Raw genomic sequence first — 23,642 nt, forward strand, 5'->3', positions numbered from 1 at the left:
TGAAGTTCTGGGTAAAAAACATATTTTTCTTTGGAAAAATCTGCTATGTAATTTATTTTTGGTCAATAAAATTTGCTAGAGTAATTTATCATTTTTAAAGGTGAATATATGAAACATCATTATTGTTACGGAACAATAAAATAGCTAAAATAATTAAAAAATGGCTATTTATTGAAAAGAGAGACTATAATAATACGCAACGAATAAGATAGTAACTTAAAAAAATCCATTTATAAGTTTATGAGGTATTTGAATTTAGGTTTTACTCTTCTTATAATAACTTTCATCAAAATATTGACAATTTGGATTGAATTGGAATTAAACTACTAAGAAAATTGATAAACATATAGTGTGTAATCTGAGAGTAATTTTTATTTTCGATATCCTGAAAAATTAGTGAGTCACTGCCTTATTCGTTGGGCATATCGATATCTAAAACGTAATTTTAAGGTTCTTTAGTGGCTAAGTAGCAACTTGTTACATCACATAATTGTCATTTTTTGACAAAAAATGTCGTTTATAGTAAAGTTTTTCACTTGATTTATTTGTTACTCAAAAAATATATATAAGATCACAAACAAGGGTTATAACAAGGATCGCATTATTTTACTTTAATGAACACTTCATTAATTCACTGAATATTTGTTGTTTTATTTAGTTGAGTGAATAATAAATTAACAATTTAATAAACTTAATGACTTGTTTTTGAAGTCGAATAATTGTTTTCATATCAATATTACACTTATGAAATAAGCTTAATAAACATTTAACTCATGACGCAACCTTTGCAGTTCAAATGCGAATAACATAATTTCTAGACACCTACGCAAAACTGCTGCCTGTTGAATTGTGTGCTCCAGTAAAATCGATAGAACCAACGTCAAAGGACGCGCATGGAGAAACAAGTACAACAGTACTCACAAAAAGTGGGGAGAGTCAACTACTTAGAAAACGTCCAACAGTATTTACACCGAATGCTGTGGGTTCAGGTGTTAGTGTGTTGTATGAATGTCGTCTTGCTTAGCGTGTGTGCAACGTGAAATTCAACAGATTTTCTGTGCGTGACCTCAGACTGTTGAATAGTACCGGTAGTCTGTTCAGTCATAGCAACAATGTTATTATTTCACAAACCAGTTAAAGCTGTAGCAAATATTATACTCGAGTAGGCGTTTATTAAATATCAACAGCAAAATGTTTGCGAAAATCACAGTAATAACGTTACTTACGATGGTGGCCATATGTTCGATTGATGCCGAACAAATAAAAAAATATTCATTAGTGATGCCAAACGTGAGACCAAAAAAGGTAAATTTGCCATATTAAAAAAAACGTAGGAATAGTATTAATCATCAGTTCCTCATTAAAAACATAATTTAAAGTATCCTAGTCGAATAAAAAAACGTGTTAACTCAACACAAGCATAACTTGCTTGAAAACAAAATTCAACTTTAACAGTTATTTCATGTAATCAATGAAATATGAATTATATGATGATAAAGTAAATGACACTAAAATTGTTTACATCATATTAATAATGATTATACATATAAGTAATTATTTATATTTTGTGTTGTATAAAAGGTATTAAAACGCCATTATCGTCTCAATTGATGTTTTGCAAAATTTTCAGACATTGAATGTGACCTATTTTAGCATTAAAATATAATAACGTATAAATGTACATTATACGTATATATAATAAAAATAATAACAATAACAGTTTAAATATTTTTTTTATAATATGAAACATTTTGAAATAGTTATTCTAATTTAAAATTTTAAAGATTTTTTAATATTTTTTTTCCTGAACTGAAAATTTAAATTTTTTGGAATTTAATGTTATACACAAATTTGCCGTATATTTACTCATCACATAAATATAATAAGTAAAAAATAAAAAGGTCTTTAACTTAGATACTGTGACTGAAATGGACAAAATCGCTAACAATATTAAATTATATAGTTATTATGGGAGATATTTAATGAAATTTAAAAATCAAAATTTTATTTTAACTTGTAGTATGTAACATAAGCTTTGATTTAAGGTATGTTTAAAACTCGAAGTATTTTCAGAAAAATATCAAATGTTAAGTTAAAAAAGTTCTACTTTTTAAATGTATGATTCAATTATTGATCAACCTCTGTATAAGGAGAAATAGTTCGATTTTTAAAAAAGTATGCCGGATAAAATGAATATGTATAAAATACCCCAAAAAAAAAAAAAAATTGTATTGATTTATACATCTTTCATAAAGTTAGAACAATGTAAAATTGAAAATCTAAAATTTAATACGCGAATTTTAACACACGTGCTTTTAATTACAGCGGCCTTGTGCATAACGAAGACAAGTCGGACAATTTTTTTATAATTATAGTGTGTAACGTGAACTTTAATTTAACATATGTTTGAAGCTCGGATATCTCCTTAACATTTTCAAAAGTCAATTTCATTGGAAAGTTGCTATTTTTAATTCTTTTTGTAAAGGATAAGATTTAAAAAAATATATATACCTAATAAAAGATAAATACCTAAAGTATTTAAAAAAAAATTTGTTTTAATTAAACCAATTCTAAAAAGAGTTATGACAATTTTAAATTTAAAAAAATTTTAAATGTTGAAATTTACTGATTTAAAAAATCGTAATTTTTAGGAATAGCGTCTACAATAAAATGATTTGTGGTCTTTTAATGTATTGTTATAAAAAATGTTAAAATAACAATAGCAAAAATTAAATATGGTCCAAAGATACAATTAGGAAAAAATAATAAAATTTGAAGGGGACAACAGTCATAAAAAACCGAAATTAATCATATTCAGTTTATACTTATTTATTATTTATACTTACAAACCAAACCCAACCAATAATTTTCAAGTGCAAATTAAAATGTAATCCACATTAGTGTAGGATTATTAGAGTAATTTATTACAATAGTATAGACAAACGATCTACAGACAGCCGAGCATTCAAATAGTCTATGTTCTCTAAAAAAAACAATGACTCTACACTAACGCATGATGAACAATGTTCCAATAATCAATATAAGTATTCATTATAAGAACAAATTAGCATATATATAAAATATTAACTGGATTTAAATCTAAGGTACTTCAGAATATTAAGTTTTAATTAATGTCATAAGCATAATAACCATTAGTACATTTAACGTGTTAAATATACAAATTAACATAAGAGAATAAGGGGATAACATGAGCATGACAGATCAACCGAATGGGCTAGAGTGTATTGTACATGTCACCAACGTCAATGGGTATCTCTAGATAAATGTAGAGGACCCAATGAGATGTTTACCATGTCCACACTAACCGCACCCGAGGACCTGTCATATCACGAACAGGATAGACCATTAATTACAAAATTAAATAGTAGTACGTATAGTTAATTGTATAAATAGTCATTAACTAATCTAAATAAAAACACATGTAAAGCTAACCAATAAAGAGAACATGCAGCAAATTAATTAAAAAGTAAACACAGTGCAAAGAATCAAAAGAAAAAATATTCTATTTCATAATTTGGTTTCAGATGGAAGAGAGTAGTAGACAGTGTGAGTACAGTGATACTATAGAGTTGATTGGCCGTTGACAATTATAAAATAGTATTTAGGATAAGGATAACAGGTGGAAGGAATAAGTCATTAGTACAGTAAATAAACACATGTGTATGTATAACATTAAACTTACAAATGTACGACGCGCACTTTTTAACTATAGTTACGTGGGACACACCATAATTTTATAACATTGCACAAAAAGAAAACACGCGTCAGTGTAAAATTAATATTATGTCAATTCGCATCTAAGCTAAACTTTGGATATGGCGTGGAAGGGATCATTATAAATTGGAATATTATAGTAATCAAAATCACTGTCATAAATCACTTTGTTACAATTGTGCTTAAAGGAAATTCGATTATTCCAACCTTCGTTAGTTGATTCCAATTTTAGTACAAATTGAAATTGTAATTTATCATAAGATATTGTCAACTAGAACATACTTTTATGTTGTTTTTAGTTAGATATAAAAGTAATCATATTGCAGTAGCATGTTATTTAACTACAGTGTTTTTTTCTTCTATTTTATTAGTGGAACTATGGGATAATATTATACAGTTTGTTCAGTAAATAAAGAAACATATCAATTGTTATAAACAATACGAACAATAGAAACCCTTTTCCTTACTTACTAAACACCTATTTAGATTTTTTATAAAATGTACTATAAATCATTAAATTATATTTTAATGATAGATAAAATAGTTTTATATTTATGAATAAAATCATAAAAATCTTTATTTTTTCAATTTAAATTTGGATCCTACTTCTTTGACTATTTAATACCCTTGGGATACCATAATCATCCCAATCAAATTTCGTTATTCTTTTAAAATATTTTAAAAAAAAATTAAGTAAATCTTTATATTATTCATTTCGTTTTCTGGCTTTTTGCTAACTACTTGGGGTCGGTCACCCTTATCCTAAACTTCCACTTGACACGTAATCTCCTTGTATTTCTTTAGTTATTTCATCCATCATTATAGAGAATAAGTAAGGGCTTAAAACAGAACCTTGGTGCACTCCTACTCTTACCATAAAATCTATCTAGAATACATATTCTTTGTTATATGAATGTACCTTTTTGAGTCTTTATATTATTAAATAAATAATTAATAGTTTTTAATATTGTATCTTGTAATATTGTGAGTCACACAATTTCTTCGGTATAGTATGTGTGTTTTACTTTAAACTTAGTAATATGTTATGATTTTACTGTATATAGTTAAAATATTACAGTTGCCAAAAAAACGTATGTACAAAATGTTTTTGTTTGTTTATAGATAGATAAAATAAGATTCGGTATATTATCTTCAGTGAAACATAATAAATATTTTTAGCCTTTGGAACTAAGCGTTTTTATGTTCAAATCATTATATGCACTATTTATATAATAAACCTTACTAACACAATTATTCACATATTAATGTTTTTTTTTAGATGGATCTTTATTTATGTACACCTATCAGAATAGATTCTAGTAAATCATACTTTATTGGTAAGTACTAACTGTCAACTTATTCTCTTTAGTTAGTAAAAAATTCTACCTAGATAATAATATAGGTTTTTATTTTAATTAAAAAAAAAAATTGAGTGTTCTAATTTAATTGTCCTTATAAAATATTTCTGTAAAATCTCAACACAGTGGAGATATGGCATAGTTGGGATAAGTATAGATGATATCTGACAGTGATTAATTTTTGGAAGGAATTATTCTAAAAGCGATATTAACAGTTATTTCCTTAATTATATTCTGATTATAAGTTTTATGATAAACATAATACATGAATAAGTACTTATAATAGTAATTCAATTTAGTATTAAATTGATATTTATTAATTTAGTATTGTAATTTTTACGGAGAAATTTTGACCTTTCCTTATAAATTTACTGTAAATAGTAATTAAAAAAATTCGGGACTTCATACTATTCTAAAAATATGAAATTTTCTGTTGAATGATGTGGATTTCAAACTTGCAAGTTGAGCTAAAAAAAGTTATGGTAAAAAGTATAACCTTATTTTATTATTATCTATCATAAAAATCAACTATAAAGGACCACAATAATAGATAAAAAGAACATTTAGCACGGATTATTTTTAACATATTAAAAATTAAAATCAATAACATTTTGAAAACAATTTTTTTTTATATGTAAATACTTGTGTTTTACCAATTAGTTATAATCTCAGAGAAGAGGTGATATAATAAATCTAATTGCAAATTTATAATCGGTGAAAAATGGGTTTAAAAAAGTATAATTTGGTCATGATGGAAATTCCTTATAGAACAGTGTATTTATTCATAAGTAACAAAAATTTCTTTTTGAAATGTACTGCATCAAGCCCTTTAATTTTTACACACGTTTGTCATGGAAGTAACGAAATATAAAACTACCTTATTATGTTTTTTAGTTTCTCTGTAAAAATTACAATATTAAACTATTGAATTTAAATTTCATACTAAATTTAACTACTATAATAAGTCTTTATTCATATATTATACTTATTAATCAAAGAACTACTAATCAGGGTATAATTAAAGAATTATGAGTTCATTTTGTTTCTGGAATAATCTACCAATTCTTTTTAATTAAACGCTATCTACAGACTCATTGAAGAGTTTCTTAGATATAATATAGAGATAGTGATTTTATAGTGTCAAATATAAACTTTACTTGTCCTAACTATACCACGTGCGCACTGTGCCATAACTCTACTGTGCTACCGTTTTTTATTATTTAATTTTTAGTAATTACTAATTAGTATTAGTTATGTAATATATAATAATATAAAACTAAAAACAATTATTCTTTCCTACACTTCTGAATTTATTATACACCAATTTAATCATAAGTATATAATAAATCAACAAGAGTATATAATAATATAAAAACTTAAGACAAGTATTCTTTTTAACACTTAAAAAATATATATTAAAATAGTAACAATGAAGGAACATAAATTAATGGTGATTATTTTAATCTCAAGATTATTTTAGTCTTGGTCAGTTTTGGTTGTGTTTTAATGCTTTCTTAATTTCTTATATTACGTGATACATTATAACATCTAAATTCTTTAACACATTCTTCAGAGTAACAGAAGGTTTTCGGGTAAGAGTAAGAGTGCACCAAGGTTCTGTTTTGAGCCCTTACTTATTCTCTATAATGATGGATGAAATTGCTAAAGAAATACAAGGAGAGGTGCCATGGTGCATGTTGTTTGCTGACGACATAGTGTTAATAGGAGAAAATAGGGAGGAAATTAATCAAAAGCTAGAGGTGTAGAGATCAGCTATTGAAGAAAAGGGTTTAAGAATAAGTAGAAGTAAGACAGATTATATAGAGTACGAGTTTGACAAAGGAGAACACGAGGTGGTGAAATTAGGAGAACAGTGACAATAAGCGAAATTGTGATAGCAGAGGTGGATAGTTTTAAGTATTTAGGGTCAGTTGTGCAAAATAGCGGTGGTATTGACGAGAATGTAAGACACAGGATTAAGTATGGGGGGTTGAAGTGGAGAGAAGCGTCTGGCGTCTTATGCGATAAAAGAATTCCAATGAGGCTGAAAGGTAAATTCTACAAGATTGTAGTGAGGCCAGCTATGATGTATGGTTCAGAGTGTTGGGCGGTTGATAAGAAAGTAGAGCAGAGAATGAGTGTAGCAGAGATGAGAATGCTTAGATAGATGAGTGGAGTGATAGAAAAGATAGGATAAGGAACGAGAATATAAGAGGGAGTATAGGTGTAGAAAAAATAGACTTAGATGGTTTGGTCATGTTATGGTAAGAGAAGAATCGGAAGCTGTAAGAACTGTTATAGAAATTAATGATTACAAAAAACTTTTTGTTTTGGACGATCCCAAGTAGTTGGGATTAAGGCAAGGAAGAAGAAGATTAAAAAAAGTCTTTTATTTTATTTACAGTCGGATTTGAGCCAAAAGCGTCAGGTCATACTTCCCATCATATGTTACTATATGGATGTTCAGATCCCGGAAGTGATGATCCGGTATGGTGAGTAATCATAAATATTTACTGATGTAATTAATTATATTAAAAAAAATTTATATTTATTAATATTTTTAGGAACTGCGGACAAATGGCTTCTCCAAATAGGCGTACACACCCATACATGCACTCAAGTCCATGTAGATCCGGATCAAACGTTAGTTACCAACATATTAAACATACCAATTTTCTATAACTATAATTGAATGGCGATTGCATAAAAGAGAATTCAAAAATATTATTTATTTTTCCACTTATGGAAAAATTTTACTTAGTGTAGTAAACTATTTATTGTTTTTAGCATCGATTTGTATTTGAGAAGCTATTGATTTTAATTTGACGTGTTTTTTTCTTAGTCTGTCTATGAAAATATTCCACTTCTATTGGATTGAGTTTGCTCAATTATACATCAAAAGATTACAAATTGTACTTAGTTGAAACTTCTTCAGATGGCATCATTTTAAATGATGCCCCAAAAATTACACTTTTTGCAAAATCGTTGATATAAAAAATTTTAGTTTTCAGACAAACTAGACGTATTATTACGAAATTTTTATCGACAATACATTAGATATTTACATTGCCGCTGCCATACTTTTTTTGAACACTCAATTATTATCCAAAGTATTTGATGACTTTAAAATCATATTAACATTGTTTCTTTTCAATATTTCACAATGTTCAAAAAAAATTGTCTTCTTAAAACCTTTAATTAAAGCTAATACAATGTACTTGATGAAAAATATGAAAAAGAAAAACTATATAAAACTTAATATCTATGAGTAATTGGCCATTATGTCAAAAATGATAATTTTCGGTACCAAAAAGCCGAATTTGAAGTATTTTGCAAAACAACAGTTGGGTTAACATCAGCATTATTCAAAACTAAATAAAATTGAAATTTATTTAATGTATGAAACAATTAGAAAGACGTTCCAACGACTTTTTCTATGAATAATCGGTCTCTTATAAATAAAAATCATGTATTTTTGTTAAATGTGATACATTTTTTAAAAATTAGAGAAGATTCGCTTCTCTATTAATCCTTCTACTATAAATTTATGTCCAAAGTAGGTTGGGACTCTATGGATCCCCTGTAAATACATCACTAATGAAAATTGACCTGTTTATTTAATTTTTGAACATTGTAGAGTACGTTTTAAAATCTTTAACATGATGTAAATTGAATGTCATCAAACATTCCAAGACATTTTCAAAAAAAAGTTTATTGGTGTATTTACTGTATTTATATCAGTCCAATGTGAGCTGAGAACTTATATAGACTATATAAAAAAAAACACACACATCATACTAAGATTAGTATTTTCATAGCTTCGCATAAAATCTAAAATTATTTTTAATATTAGTTCAAATAACTACAGTTTTCAAAAGATTTAATGTTTATGGATTGTGTTGTACAATTAAAATTCAAAATTTTAATGGTAAAGTTGTCAACTATTTTTATTGAGTACTACTAAGTTATAGGGAGGGGACACAAAAAAGCTAAATACTTATGCACATATTAATATTTATATAAATTTTCCTTGCTACTTTCTTATTTTTTTAATTTAAAAGGTGAGATAATTATGCTATAAAAAATAAATATCAATGTAAATATATTTTTCAGATATTGTATGCATGGGCTAGAGATGCACCTATACTTAAACTTCCCGATGGCGTTGGTTTTAAAGTTGGAGGAGATTCAGAAATCAACTATTTGGTGTTACAAGTTCATTACCACAGGACTTTTGACAGTTAGTGTGTTTACTCTTAAATTTCGACACCCTTACATACACTTTGATCTATCCTTAAGTATAATTTATTTAAATGATATGAGATTAATGTAGTGTTAATAACATAAACGGAAGTGTTCTAACGTTTAACTAATATACAAATATTAATATAATAAAGAGGTATGAGCTTAATATTATATACTTATAGAAGAGTAGGGTTTAATAGTTATAATTTTTATACTTTGATTTATAGTAATTTTTTCTTTGACGCTACTAAAATTTTTTTACAATAATAGTTCTTTTTTAAGCTGCTTTACACAAAAAATTAATTTTCTGCTACAATCATTATATCTTAAACTCGTATCGACTTTCGATTTTCAAATGATAAACCTAAGTTTTTTTATATAATCCAATTTATTTAAATAAAAAAATTTGTTTAAATATTTTTTCCTATAAATTGTAAGGAATTCGTCTTTTATATTCTTTGTATCAAACAAGAAAAAATAAAAATACATTTTTTATTTTTTTAAATTTAAAAATAATTCATTTTTAACTTTTTTTATTAAAAATTTTGATAGGTCGATAACAACTTTAATGTTAATTCTTATAGAGTTATGGAATAACTGATCTTTAAACATCTAGTGCCTAGTGCTAACGCTGTGGTCGTCATAATTTTCCGAAAAAGACGTTTTGTTTTTGCATGTCAATAGTAAAATTTAGCAGACGTTTTGCTTTTTATTTTTCGAGATTAAAAGTGTAATATTTTTGATATTACATTTTAGTCAATAGGTGATACTTTGGTAATTATATTTATTGACTATTTTGAAATAATAAAAATGTTTTTGTGTGATTACGTTGTATATGAACAATTTTCATAATGGATAAGTTATTATAATCATTATAACAATTGTATATAAACTAACGAATTTTTAATAAAACTAGTAAAATTTAATAAATAATGTGTCGAATATTGAAACATAGCAACAAAGGTACTTTTTATTTTTTATTTTGGCCATATTCCGTAAAACCTGCTTACTTTAAAATTATATTTATATTATAATATATTGATGTGAATACCTCATACTAGTGAGAATGTAGAATATAAATATCTATCTATTAAACAAATTGATATTACTGAACATATACAAATGTGTATAATCACAAAAGAATATTTATAATTAATTAAACTTTATTAATTTAATACTGATATTAATTACATATACATTTAGACCTCGTATTTTTTGGGTCCTTAAATCATCAGTTCTCATAAATCCTGAAATATTTACAATAAATGAGAATATTTTTTTTAATAATCATAAAATGAGATTGAGTTGACCACTTCTAAATTTTTCTCTTAAGTTTCAAAATTTTTAAACGAACAAAATCTAAACAAAAATAATTTTTAAAAAAAATATAATATAATTATTATATTTTTTTAGTTAACAAACATTAGAGTCAAATTTAGAAACGGTTAACTTAAGCCTATTTAACTTTAATATAAACTATTTTTTTTATTACAAATCTACACTAGAGAATTTTTTTTGAGCTTTTAAACAATAATTATGCCTTTTAGAGAATCATGATATTTTTGCTTTTACACTTTTTTAATAAATATTCAATACATTAAATAATTTTTAAATGTAACTAAATATTCTTAAACATAAAATGCTATTCTTTTTTTTTAATTTACCCTCCAGTATTTTATAGGAGAATTCTTTTACTAAGAAAGTTATTTAAGAATATTCTTTTGTTTTATAACTGTTAATAAGTTTCCTAACCATAAATCTAACAAAATTTATATTTAATTTTTGAAAATTTTAATTTTGCAGATGATGAAACTGACAACTCTGGAATATATTTGCATTACACAGAAAAACAGTAATAATACATAATTTTAATAAATATATATAAATTATCTATTTAAAATTCTATTTTGTTTTTAAATTATTTATTTTTTTAAATAAATAATTAGATTATTTTGAAAAGGCGGAAGTCTTTAATTCTTATATAATTGTTTAGGCGGAAAATAATAGTTCTAAAAATATTCTTAAGTTTAATAATTAGTAATCTCATTTTTTAGTTATATTTATGATAATTACATAAAAAATTAACTTTTAACATAGCTTGAAATATAATACAATATTATTAGACAAAACAACGTCAATTCAATTTTACGTAATATTTATATTATTATCAGTTTCTTAAATAATTATTATCAATTTTGATTTTCTATGTTATTTTTGATGATTTGTTCAAAAAGTCCCAAAGAATTAATAATAAATTATTGTTATTGAGTAAAAGATTTGTTATGCAAAAAGACATATAATTATATGTAAACTTTTAAATTGCAGTTTTCTGTTTTTTAATATAATCCGACAAAAGTTATTATTACTTAAAATTATGTTCACTTTATGTTATTCAATTTTATTATTATTCTGATAGATTAAAAAAACAAGCTGGTGTATACTTACTTGCTACTAATGGAAAAATTCCTCCACATTCAATTGAACATATGGAAACTGCGTGTTCAATGTTTGAGCCTGGAAAAATCATACATCCTTTTGCATATAGAACTCATACTCATGAACTTGGTAATTAAAATGTTTTATTTTAGTGAATAAAAACTAAAAGATATAAACAGAAGTGTATCCAGATTTTTTTCAAAGGGGATATTTTTAGTTTAAAAGTTTTTAGATATGAAAACTAATTTTTATGTCATTCAATAAATTTTTTTTCCTTTTACCCCAGTGCAGTCTCCCTGGATCACCCAAAAAGTATAAATTAGTTGTATTTTTAATAGGCATTATTTATTTTATTTAGGTAAAGTAGTGACTGGTTACCGAGTGAGAACAGACAATAAAGGAATTGAAAAATGGGATATTCTTGGTAAAAGAGATCCCTTAACTCCACAAATGTTTTATCCTATAGAAAATAATGTTACTATAGAGTTTGGTGACCGACTGGTAAGTCTATACAGTACAATTTAAAATCACATTTCTTCTCTTTTAGAAAAAATGAAATATTTTAGAAAAATTGTTATAGATAGTTAAAATTATTATTAGTTTTAACTATTAATCAATAGTTGTTGTCTTTAATGTGAAGCTAGACAGATGTTATTGGGTTACTATGATATTTTTATTTTCTTAATTTTTAAAAATTAAAATGGTATAATAATGAAAACTTTATATTTAATATTTTATCCACTACAAAGCTTCAAAGTTAATACACCTCATAAAAACCAAGTTATCACAATTTTTATGTACACATATACATTTTTGTTTCAAATACATATATTTTTCTTTCATTTTATTTAGAAATATGAAGTAATATATTTATAAATATGCAATTTAAATATTCTAACTTATTCTTTTAATAAATGTATATTTTAGATCTTTTTGAAATTACAAAGAAGTAAAAAGAAATACAAGTAAAATTAAAAAAGTAAATAACAAAGTAATTTTTTAATATTAATAAGTTAGCACTTTTTAGTGTTTTAAAAATGCATTTTATCAGTTCAATATTAAATTATAAATGAATAGATGAAATTTTTATTGTAATAACAAAAAAATAAAAGGTTACTTATTAACATTACTGCTTCATCTTATTTATTATAATTTGTAAAATACAAACAATAGTTCTATAAACATTTACACCTTACAAACAGAATTTTATAAATTAATATAATTTAGATAACTATTAAAAATAATTTTATTACAATAAAACTAATTATTTGAATGTTTTATAAGAAATATCAATCAAACGTAAGTTTTCAAGTAACTGCTAGTTAATATTTTTTTATAAAAAAAAGATTTATATACAGTACATGTTAGGCTGTCAATATAATCAATATGAATTAAAAAGTTAAATTAAAATTGAAAAATTGAATGTGTTTAGTATTGTATTATATTCTCTATGTATGTAGCTTTCATGTGATATACTATTATTTGATATTAAGCAGTTATTATGAAAACTAGGTAACTTTAAAGCTTGTATACTCTCAAAAAAGAAAAAAACTTTTGTTAGTGTTATTAATCTATGCATTTAAATATATTTTTTTAAAAGTTTTTCTTTTTTTTATTAAAATTAAGAAACTAAATGTATTATATTAAAGTTATAGATCACTTGTGACAGGGTCATTTTTAATTAGTCTGGTTTAGTTTTCATAATTTTCAGTGGGTGGATATAAGAGCAATGATGCCCCAGCCTAAAATAAATTAGAATTATATTCAAATTCTCTTTTTAAAAAATAACTCTCACTTTATCAGAAATAGTATGATCTTCCAAAATTTCTTTTTGATTCGTGACTGCCATAAATGAAGGAAGACAGTAGGACAGTAGTATAAAAAATAATGAAAAAAAAAAATTATCTGTTATTTTTTCAATTTGATTTTATTTTTTACAAATAGATACAAATTGAAAATATGTTCTATGACATTAATTTTACAAATGTTTATTAATGTATTTAACTCTATGTTATACATTTTAGGCTGCTAGATGTACAATGGAAAATACAAGAGATACTGTCACAAAAATTGGGTAAGAGTTTTAAAAGTTTATATGATATTTTGGTAATTTTTGAGGCATTTTAAGTTCAATATTTTTTAGTTTTAAATTGAATTATCTAACCAATGATTTTATAAAGGCAGTGATTGCCATTTAAAGTTAAATTAGTATTTTTTTCCTTTAATATTAGAGTTCAACTTTTATTTTAAGTATAAGAAGCATTTAATTGTTCAATTACATTTAAAAATATATATTATACAAAAAAAATTGCTATTTTCTAACTTACTGAACATTCTATATACAGAATGTTCAAAAGAGGAAATACATCAATCGTTATAAACGACGAGAACAACAGAAACCCTTTTCCTAACTGAACTTCCTACATATATTTATTTTTTTCGTCCCAAAAAAAATTAAATTCAGCTTCGTTTATCTTCAAAATTGACAAGACTATTAAAAAATTTTTAATTTATATAAAATAATTAATTATTTTCAAAATTGAGTAAAAAGTAAAGAATTAATTTTTCCTTTCAGAGCAACTAGTGATGATGAAATGTGTAATTTTTACTTGATGTATTGGGTAGAAGGAACTGATCCCCTAGAGCAGCCACTCTGTGTTTCTGAAGGTTCTCCTCGGTATTACTGGAAGAATGATCCATTTTTAACTAATATTCCTAATGAAGAAGCATCCACACTATAATTTAGAAAATATTTTTTGTATTATTTAAGAGATCTCTATGGTTGTATGTCTAACTTTTTGTTTTCTTCTAAAAATATTTAATAGAAACTATAACATTTGCTAAATGACCAAAGAACATAAATGTGTATATTATGGCATAAAATATTTGAAAAACAATTTAATTTTGTTTAAAGTTTGCTGTTTGAACAAAATAAATCAATTTTATGAATATACTGATATATTAAAATTGTTATGTATTTAAATTATTTTTATTATAATATAACATAATAATTTTTAAATCAAAATAAATTTCAGTGTACTTTTGTGAATATATGTAATTGTAAATAAAAAAATCATCAAAAAATTAGTGCACAAGAAAATGTAATTGCACTTTTAGAATTTAAGTTTTATTTTTAATTCTTTATTGCCGTAAGAGTCGTATTAATTTAATATTTTGAAATACCAGTGTTTGGAAGATGTTTGTTCTAAAAATATTTAATTCCAGATACAAAATCTTTTTATAAGAACAAAACTAATTGGCTTCCTATAAAAATAAAGGAATGAGGAACGTGAAAGAAGAATTCAATTTTATGAGAAATATAAACTAAATTTACAATTCTTTTAAATTTTTGTGTTTAAAAAAAAAATTTTGTTTATAATTGTTATAAATGAAGTATTTATACGTTAACTATTAACAATATTTTGAATATTAAATAATATACTAAAAATTGTAATCCTCGAAAGCACAGGATCATAGGCAGTTCAGAAGGAGTTTAGTCCCTAATTCTATTACAAAGCCTGGTCTAAAGAAAAATTATGAAAATTTCTTGTTAATTTATATAAAAAAATTGTTAAGGAAATAAGTTAAATCCCCCCCAAATAGCTAATATGCTCAAGAATGTTAAAATATACCCTATACTTTAATTTAAAATTAATTATTGTATAAATATAATAAATAATTTTAGCAGGTTTTTAGATATTTTTTTTAACAAAAAAGAAACAAATTTCGTTTTGGAAAAATAATTTTGCCAACACTATATGATACTTCAGTATTTACCATTCAGTTTTCAGAATTAAATACTTAACATTGGAAAAACAGAAAGTGCTCAGTTTCTAAATTTATATAATGATCCAACTTATTTTGGCCAAAATAGTTACTTAACTTTATTGTGTATTGGAATCAATAATCATCTTCAAATCTAGATGTTTCGTTAATAATAACAAAAACATAATTTAATATTTTGCTTGTAAACCATATTAACAAGATAAACCGCATAAATAAAATGACTTTGAATTAGTAATTTTAACAAGATATATGAATATATTAATATAATTAGTTCTTTAATAATAATAAGAATTATTTTTCTTTGTAACCACAAGATATTTTCAAGAACTAACAACTTATATTAATTATCTCATTAAATTAAGTTTAGGTAATTTATAATCATCTTTCATTAAGGCAAATTAATTTTTTAACAAAATAGTATGAATATGTTTATTAAATTTTTATAGCTGTAGGTAAAACCATACAAAAAATATTTTTGTTAGGATAGTTTTAAGTAATATAAAATAGTTTCAGAAATCATTAGTACTTAACAGATTGTTACAAGTGTTATAATTTAGTAATAAGTAAAAAAGTAGCAACATTTTGCAAATTTTTATTCTTTCATTGACTCTTCAGTTGGTTGAGCAGGTGCCTTTTGTTGACCTTCTTCTCCCTTCTTCTTGGTTCCAGATACTATATCATCAATACGAACTAGTAAAATAGCTGTTTCAATGGCAGTTTTATAAACTTGTGATTTTACTACAATTGGTTCCCATACTTTAAGTTCTTTCATATCAGCCATCTCACCTGTTTCACCATTAATACCCCAATGTTCATTACCATTCACTGCATGTTTAGCTCTCAATGAGGTCATTGTTCTTATAGTACTAACTCCACAATTTTGTAAAAGAGTTCGTGGAATAACTTCTAAAGCTTGAGCAACAGCTTTATAGGGCCATTGTACTACACCAGCAATTTGAGAACTTTTTTTGACTAAAGCTTGCGAGACAGCCATTTCAATAGAACCACCTCCAGGAACCAATTTAGGATTCAACATAATGTTTTTAGCTACATGCAGAGCATCTTGTAAGTTTCGTTCAACTTCATTAAGTATATCTTTACTTGGTCCTCTAAGTAAAATAGTACATGCTTTAGGATTGACACAATCAGTTATGAAAGTAAAATATTCATCACCAATTTTTTTTACTTCAAAAAGACCAGCTCCTGTTCCTACATGATTCTCTTGTAACTCATCAGTTCGAGTAACTATTGTAGCATTACAAGCTCTTGCAATACGATTATTGTCAGATTTTCTTAGACGTCTAAGAACAGAAATGTTAGCTTTTAATAAGAAATGTTGTGCTAAGTCAGAAACTCCTTTTTCAGTACATACCAAATCAGGTTTTAGTGCAATAATATCTGAGCATATTTGTTTAATGTACTCTTCTTCGATTTGCAATAGTCTTGTGAAATCAGTTTCTTTTACAATTTCTACTTCAGTTTGACTTTCTCCTTTTTTGAATTCTAATGAACAATCTAAAAGTACTATTCTTGGATTTTTAATAAATCTTCTCATTTTTGGATGAGTAACATCCTTATTCAACATTATTCCATTCAAAACTTGAGAATCCTCAATGGCTTCACCAGGCACTTTCTCAACTTTTGCATATCTTTTTATATCAATCTCTGTACGGCTTTCATCTTTAATACTGACTGTTTTAACAGCCCTTAAGGCAATACTACATGCTAAATCAGACCATCTACCAATAAATTTTGTACCAACACATGATTTAATAACTTCAATAAGTTTTGGTTCATCATCTAATGACAATGGAATACTATACTCTTTGTCTAAAATTTCTAACATATCTTCAAGAGCTTGACGATAAGCTCTAATTATGACAGTAGGATGAATTTTTTGTTCTAAAAATTGTTCAGCAATTCCAAGTATTTCTCCGGCAAGTACGACAACTGAAGTAGTTCCATCACCCACTTCTTCATCTTGAGTTCGAGCTATTTCAATAAATGACTTAGCAGCTGGATGTTGAACTGTAATTTCTCGAAGTATAGCATTACCATCATTTGTCATTACAATACCACCCATAGGATCCATTAACATTTTAAGCATAGCTCTAGGTCCAATACATGTGCGTACTACATCTGCAATTGCTTTACCTAAGAAAAAATGAAAAAAAAATTACTACTAATTATTATTTAACTGTTTGAATCATGACATATTTTTAGTTTAATTTTAGGAACTAATATAAGTTAACAACTAGTTCTAGATCACTTTTTTGCTATTTAAATAGTCAATCAGATAATGTTGAAATCAAGGCTCAACTTGGAAAACTTAATATTTTTCCCAAGTTTAATTTGTTAATTTTTAACTTATTATGTTATAAATTAAAAAAAGTAGTAATTATAAAATACAGAGTGATTTTTTAAACACTATCAATGTAATTTTTCTTAAAATAAGAAGTTTTTTGAAATTAGTTATACATGTATATCCATTTATCTGTTATAAAACAATTTTTAGGTTTATCTCTTATGTCTTATAAAGGTGTCAACTTCATTTTTTTTTAATGACAACATACATATATAACTAGCTTATAAAATAGAAATTTAACTAATTAAGAAAATGTTTGGTCAATAACAACTTTTAATCTAGTATTTCGGAAGTAATAAGCATTTTAAAATATAGATTGGAGTTGAAGCGAGGAATTTGCTACTTTTATCATGAATCATATTTTGGCTGTTATCCTCTCCTGCCCAGGTGCAAAATTGTAAATATCTTCCAATCACTGATCTAAAAGTTAATATCAACTAGTCATTTTCTTAATTAGATGATTTTCTATTTTATAATCTAGTTAAATATGTATGATGCCATTTAAAAAAATAAACTTGACACCTTTAGAAAACATAAAAGATGAATATAAAAATTTTTTTATAACAGATAAATGGAAATACACACTTAACTAACACAAGTCAAAAAAAAAAAAAAAAAAATGACAAAAATCTCATTATTTTAAGAAAAATTGAGTGGCTAACATTAAAAGAATCACCTTGTATATGTTTAATTTTGCCTTAAAAATATTTCATGTTCATTAAATTTTAGACCACATAGTAAATATATTGTATAATATATACTTGGAAGATTTTCTTTTACTTTAAACTAAGTAGGAAATTTTTAACTGAATCACTAATACTCAGTAAGAAATAAAGTTTCTACAACTAGGTTCTGCAATAGCTATGGATAATTTATGATCTGGTCACTAATCATAAAGAGGTTTAATTGTCAAGTTACGTTATAAAAAGTTTAAACTTAATAATAAAACTTGAACAATTAAAGTTCAAATTATTCACATGTTATGAAAAATGTTCAAAAATAAACTATACTGTAGTAACAATTATTGAAAAATTTAAAAAGTTAATAAACTAAAAAGTATGATATAAAAAATAATAATTTTGTAGTATAGGCGCATTATAGTGGTTTCGCCCAGGGCACTAGTATTAGAATCCTGAGTCTTGCCTAAACTTAAGATTTTACATAAAATCAATTTTAATAAATAAACAAATTAATTAATTGACAAAATATTTTTAAACATACTTAATAATATTAAAACAAACAATTGTTTAATAATTCAAATATATATTGATAATATAGAAAATTAAATTCACCTGCAGCAATATTTTCTAATTGCACCTTGTGGCCAAATTTCCTCTTCGTGTTTGTATTGAGCACCAATATTGGTGCACCATTTTGGGACATCATGTTTATAAACTTGTAAGTTAAAACTTTAAGTAATGTATAATAAAGAATAATTGAACCAAAATAACATTAAAATTAACACAATGAAATTTACTTCAAAAGTCGCAGTGATTAAAAATTGACATAACCTATAAAACTATACAGTAACAGAACGTAGTCCGCATGCGCAAATTTTAAAATATTATATACGGGCTGGAGCACAAATCGGAAAAGTATTAAACATAATTGTATTCTTACATTGCATATAATGATACGCATAATTTAATGATATCATACATAAAATTTTACTCATTAGCAAAGGTACAAAATTATGATTTACCTCTTTTACCCTAAGTTAATATGACGGACATAAAATCCCTTGTCAAATAGATCCCCATGTTAACAGCCCAATAATCATGGTAATGGATTGACCATAGTTGTATCATATATATATAACCGTGGGATTAATATAATGTAACTGAAATTTTCCTAAGCCCATAGGTGCACCAATTTATTTAAATAAATAATTAAAAAATTTATTTTTTATTATTTGTATAAAACACTCATTAAAAACATACGTCTTTGTTGATAATACTATTAATATAAATTAATGGATTATAAAATATAGGATAACCAACAGAGTCGTAAATTGTTTCAATATTTTGTCTAAACAATGTTTAAAACAGGCCAAAAAAATAATAATTTTTATTTTATACAGTTTTGTGTATAATTTTTTTTTTATTACTGATTATTAGATTCGATGCGAAGCTGAGAAGGTATTAATTTTACCATGATGTATTTTTTTTTTTTTATGTCTTGCCACTTCTCAGCTCTCACTGGACCGATTTCTTTCAACAATACGTCAAAAGATCACAAATCGTATCTAGTTGAATACATTACTCTTAAAAATTGAAAAATTTTCCATCGTTCCCCGCAAATGGGGGAAATATCCAATAAAATTACTTTAAAAATCGGTAAATTTTGTCATTTTTTTCACTTTTTTGTCTTAAAACTTCCATAACTTTTTCAAAAATAAACAAATCAACATAATTTTTTTTTTATACTAAAACCTTAGATATTTCCCTTTCATTTGATATCATTTTTTTGAAAATCTAACACTTAACCTGCTCATTGGGGGGATTTAAAATAGTAACTTTTTTACAAAAACTAACTTTTTCAACTTAATTTTTGAAAATGTTCCGGAAATACTACGTCCTTTAAACATATATCAAATTAAAGCTTATTTTATGTACTATAAAATGAAAAAAAAAAATTTGTCCCGACGACCTATCTTCTATGCGCAAATGGCTACCGTATTCAAAAATATGCTATTTTTCTATTAAAATTCTTGGTTTTGTATTTTATTTTAAAATATCTTATTAGGAAAATATATTGACTTTCATGAATATTATATAATTTAATTGACATAGAATAAAGTTCATAAGACATAAGAAATTAAACTTATTAAATTTTTTTTACTTTTTTAAGTCGAAAAAGTAATTTTTAAATTTGAATTAGCTTAAATAGCCAATTTTTTAGCTTTNATTATATAAAATAATATTGGTTAACATTGTTATATAACTAATTAGAGTATAGTTTTGTGTTGTGAGTTATGTAATTTAATATTTTGATAAATTTTATATTGAATTTTGATGCTAATTCTGAATTTGGCTCAAGTTTTTATAAAGGTCACTCAATGTTTTTGAGATAATTATTAATTAGTAATTAAGAATTAAATCATTATTAAAAAATGAAAAATGATTTTTTTTTCTTTAACTCTCCTACTATAGTTTGTTAAAAAGGATTTGTACAAAATGTAAGATTTATCCGTCAAGTTAAATTTTTTATTGACCTCTAATCTTTAGTTGATAATCATTTTTCAGAAAAAAAATCTTAACTTTCTACTTAACTATTTTTGGGTTTATTCTTATAATTATGAAATTGCTACCAATAGGTAGATAACTTTGAGAAAAAATAAAAGTTGTATTGTATTTTTTACATGACAAATAACTGAATTTTTAAAAAAATTGATTTAAAGCTAACAAAATTGAAAAAAATTGCAATTAAATTTTTTATACAACTTTTCTTAGTACAGTTTTTTAAGAGTTTGAAAAATATTTGGCATATAAAATAATATTATATTTAAATTAAATTCCATCATTTTTTGGTAAATTTTTTCAAACTTATCTGTTTTATATATATATATATTTTTAAATTGTTCTTTTTCTGATTATTTACATGTAAAATACAATATACTTATATTGTGTATTTTTGAATTCTTCACAAAATTATCTATCTATTAATGGCAATTTTATAATTATGATGTTAATGTCATTCATAATTATAATTTTTTGCTAATTATTTATTAAAAAATATACATCGATAAAATATATAATCATATATTTTATTTATTATAAATTATATGAAAATTAAAATAATAAATTATTACTATTCTTAAGGTTAAACCCGGTTTATTACATTAGATGCTACTGTACATTCATCAAAAGCTCAAGAGTATCAAATTAGAGGTTATCCAACAATAAAATTCTTCCCATCAGGCACATCTAGTTCTAGTGGAGCTGAAGAATACACAGGTGGTCGAACATCCGATGATATTATTAGCTGGGCATTGCAGAAACATCAAGAAAATGTACCACCTCCTGAAGTTTTTGAGGTATTAAATTTTGTATAGTTTATGTTTTTATGCAGGTACCTTTATGTTTTTTTTTTTTACAAAAAAAATTAATTGATTCAGAATAATGAAATTTGATGAAAATAATTTCATGTATTTCTCTTTATATAAAACAGAATAAATAAATATGAGAACAAACATTTTTTTTAGTAAGACAATTATTTTTCATACAATCAATGAGAAAATAAGATAATTTTCTTTCTTTGATTTTTTTTTTAAATCTGAGACTTAAAAAATTTTAATTATATTTTACATATAATTATTTGATGTATTGTTAAGTTTAAAATTGTTGCCAGATTAAAAAAATTTTACTTTAAATGAGTTGGTTAAGCATATTTTTTATTGAAGGTAAAATCTATATATTTAGAAAAAGTAAAACAAATTTTTCTTATTTTACCAAACTTATTTTTTTTTGAATCTTGAAAATTGTATAAGATTTTTGTTTTATATAGTACTTTCTGAAATTTAATCTACATTTTTATATTGAAATAAATAATTTACCTTTAATCAATCATATTGTACTAGGTTATAAATGAAGATACCTTCAAGTCTGGATGTTCAGAACATGCTTTATGTGTAATTGCTGTATTGCCTCATATCTTAGATTGTCAGTCCAGTTGTCGTAATGAATACATCAAAATGTTGCGCTCATTGGGAGATAAATTTAAACAAAAGCTTTGGGGGTAAACTACATCACTTAATTATATTAGAAAATTATTACTTTTTAATTTTACTTAAAAACATTTACTGTCCTTATTCTTTTGTGATTACAAGTTCTTATTTTTTTAGATGGTTATGGTCTGAAGCAGGAAATCAGTCTGAATTGGAATCATCATTAGAAATTGGTGGATTTGGTTATCCTGCATTAGCAGTTTTAAATGTTAAAAAAATGAAGTACACTATTTTAAGGGGATCTTTTTCAGAAGATGGCATTAATAAATTTTTGAGGTTTATATATTTTTTTTATTAAAAATTATTCAGTTTTGATAATTTGTTTAAAAAAAAAACTAGGGATTCATCATATGGACGTGGACGAACAGCTCCAGTCAAAGGTGCTGAATTGACTAAAATTAATACAATTGAACATTGGGATGGAAAAGATGGTAAATTACCTCAAGTAGAAGATATTGATTTATTAGATGTTGAATTAGATGGTCCTTCTAAAGAAGAATTATAAAAACTGTTATACTAACTCTATTTATTTATTTTTTTAAGACTGAACAAGTTCTATATAAATATTAATATCTAACCACTCGGTCCTATGACTTTTCATTAGTCTAAAACAGCTATTTTCAAATCAATCCTATTTTAACAAAAATCATTTTAACAATAATCCCACTTTTCCATTATAATTTAATGTTAAGTAGAATTTTGTAATATGTAAATCAAATTTAATTATACTTCCATAGTTGAAATTAATTAAGTATTAGAATATTAATTTTTTTTTGTATTAAATGAAAAAAAAAAAATTTAGTATAATTTTTATTTTATAAAAATAACTTGTTATTTATTCTAAGTCTCTTCCATATGTTATAACAATGATATAAAAACATTTAAACTAAACTAAATTTTAAGATTTTAAATATTTTTAAACTAATAGTTTTGCCTAAAACAATTAAAAATATTTTTATGGCTATTATACCTATTTAAACTTTTTCTAATT

At 24.5% G+C, this 23,642-nt stretch overlaps 3 protein-coding genes across 5 annotated transcripts; 2 read left to right on the plus strand and 1 right to left on the minus strand.

Annotated features, from left to right (window-relative positions):
• Nucleotides 1-955: 955 nt before the first annotated feature.
• On the plus strand, nucleotides 956-14,742 carry LOC126904659 (peptidylglycine alpha-hydroxylating monooxygenase). 3 transcript variants are annotated; one of them, XR_007703791.1, is made up of 11 exons: nucleotides 956-1,305; nucleotides 5,015-5,072; nucleotides 7,498-7,585; nucleotides 7,658-7,736; nucleotides 9,207-9,333; nucleotides 11,142-11,190; nucleotides 11,755-11,903; nucleotides 12,133-12,275; nucleotides 12,702-12,753; nucleotides 13,799-13,848; nucleotides 14,350-14,446. XR_007703791.1 is itself a non-coding variant. In XM_050683862.1 (10 exons), the coding sequence occupies exons 1-10, from the start codon at nucleotides 1,192-1,194 to the stop codon at nucleotides 14,513-14,515; spliced, it is 1,023 nt and encodes a 340-aa protein (XP_050539819.1). In that variant the 5' UTR covers nucleotides 959-1,191; the 3' UTR covers nucleotides 14,516-14,742. The 3 variants fall into 3 exon arrangements, 2 of the variants coding, with proteins under 2 accessions (XP_050539819.1, XP_050539820.1); XM_050683862.1 differs by lacking the exon at nucleotides 12,702-12,753 and having other exon boundaries at nucleotides 959-1,305; nucleotides 14,350-14,742; XM_050683863.1 differs by lacking the exons at nucleotides 956-1,305; nucleotides 12,702-12,753 and adding an exon at nucleotides 3,149-3,388 and having other exon boundaries at nucleotides 14,350-14,742.
• A 1,233-nt stretch (nucleotides 14,743-15,975) lies between these two features.
• Nucleotides 15,976-19,441, minus strand: LOC126904656 (T-complex protein 1 subunit gamma). Its single transcript, XM_050683854.1, has 2 exons — nucleotides 19,218-19,441; nucleotides 15,976-17,714 (listed from the first exon to the last, which is right to left on the minus strand). Exons 1-2 carry the CDS (start codon nucleotides 19,309-19,311, stop codon nucleotides 16,153-16,155), a joined length of 1,656 nt encoding a protein of 551 aa, XP_050539811.1. The 5' UTR covers nucleotides 19,312-19,441; the 3' UTR covers nucleotides 15,976-16,152.
• A 2,310-nt stretch (nucleotides 19,442-21,751) lies between these two features.
• Nucleotides 21,752-23,373, plus strand: LOC126904664 (protein disulfide-isomerase A6 homolog; the record flags this gene model as incomplete). The annotated part of the gene is made up of 4 exons (XM_050683871.1): nucleotides 21,752-21,961; nucleotides 22,505-22,662; nucleotides 22,769-22,927; nucleotides 22,991-23,373. Coding segments are annotated over 4 exons (693 nt in total), but the record flags the coding sequence as incomplete, so codon positions are not given.
• Between the last annotated feature and the right edge of the window lie 269 nt (nucleotides 23,374-23,642).

Source organism: Daktulosphaira vitifoliae, unplaced genomic scaffold (genome assembly GCF_025091365.1).
Source record: "Daktulosphaira vitifoliae isolate Bord-2020 unplaced genomic scaffold, ASM2509136v1 Scaffold_4, whole genome shotgun sequence".
Lineage (NCBI taxonomy): Eukaryota > Metazoa > Arthropoda > Insecta > Hemiptera > Phylloxeridae > Daktulosphaira > Daktulosphaira vitifoliae.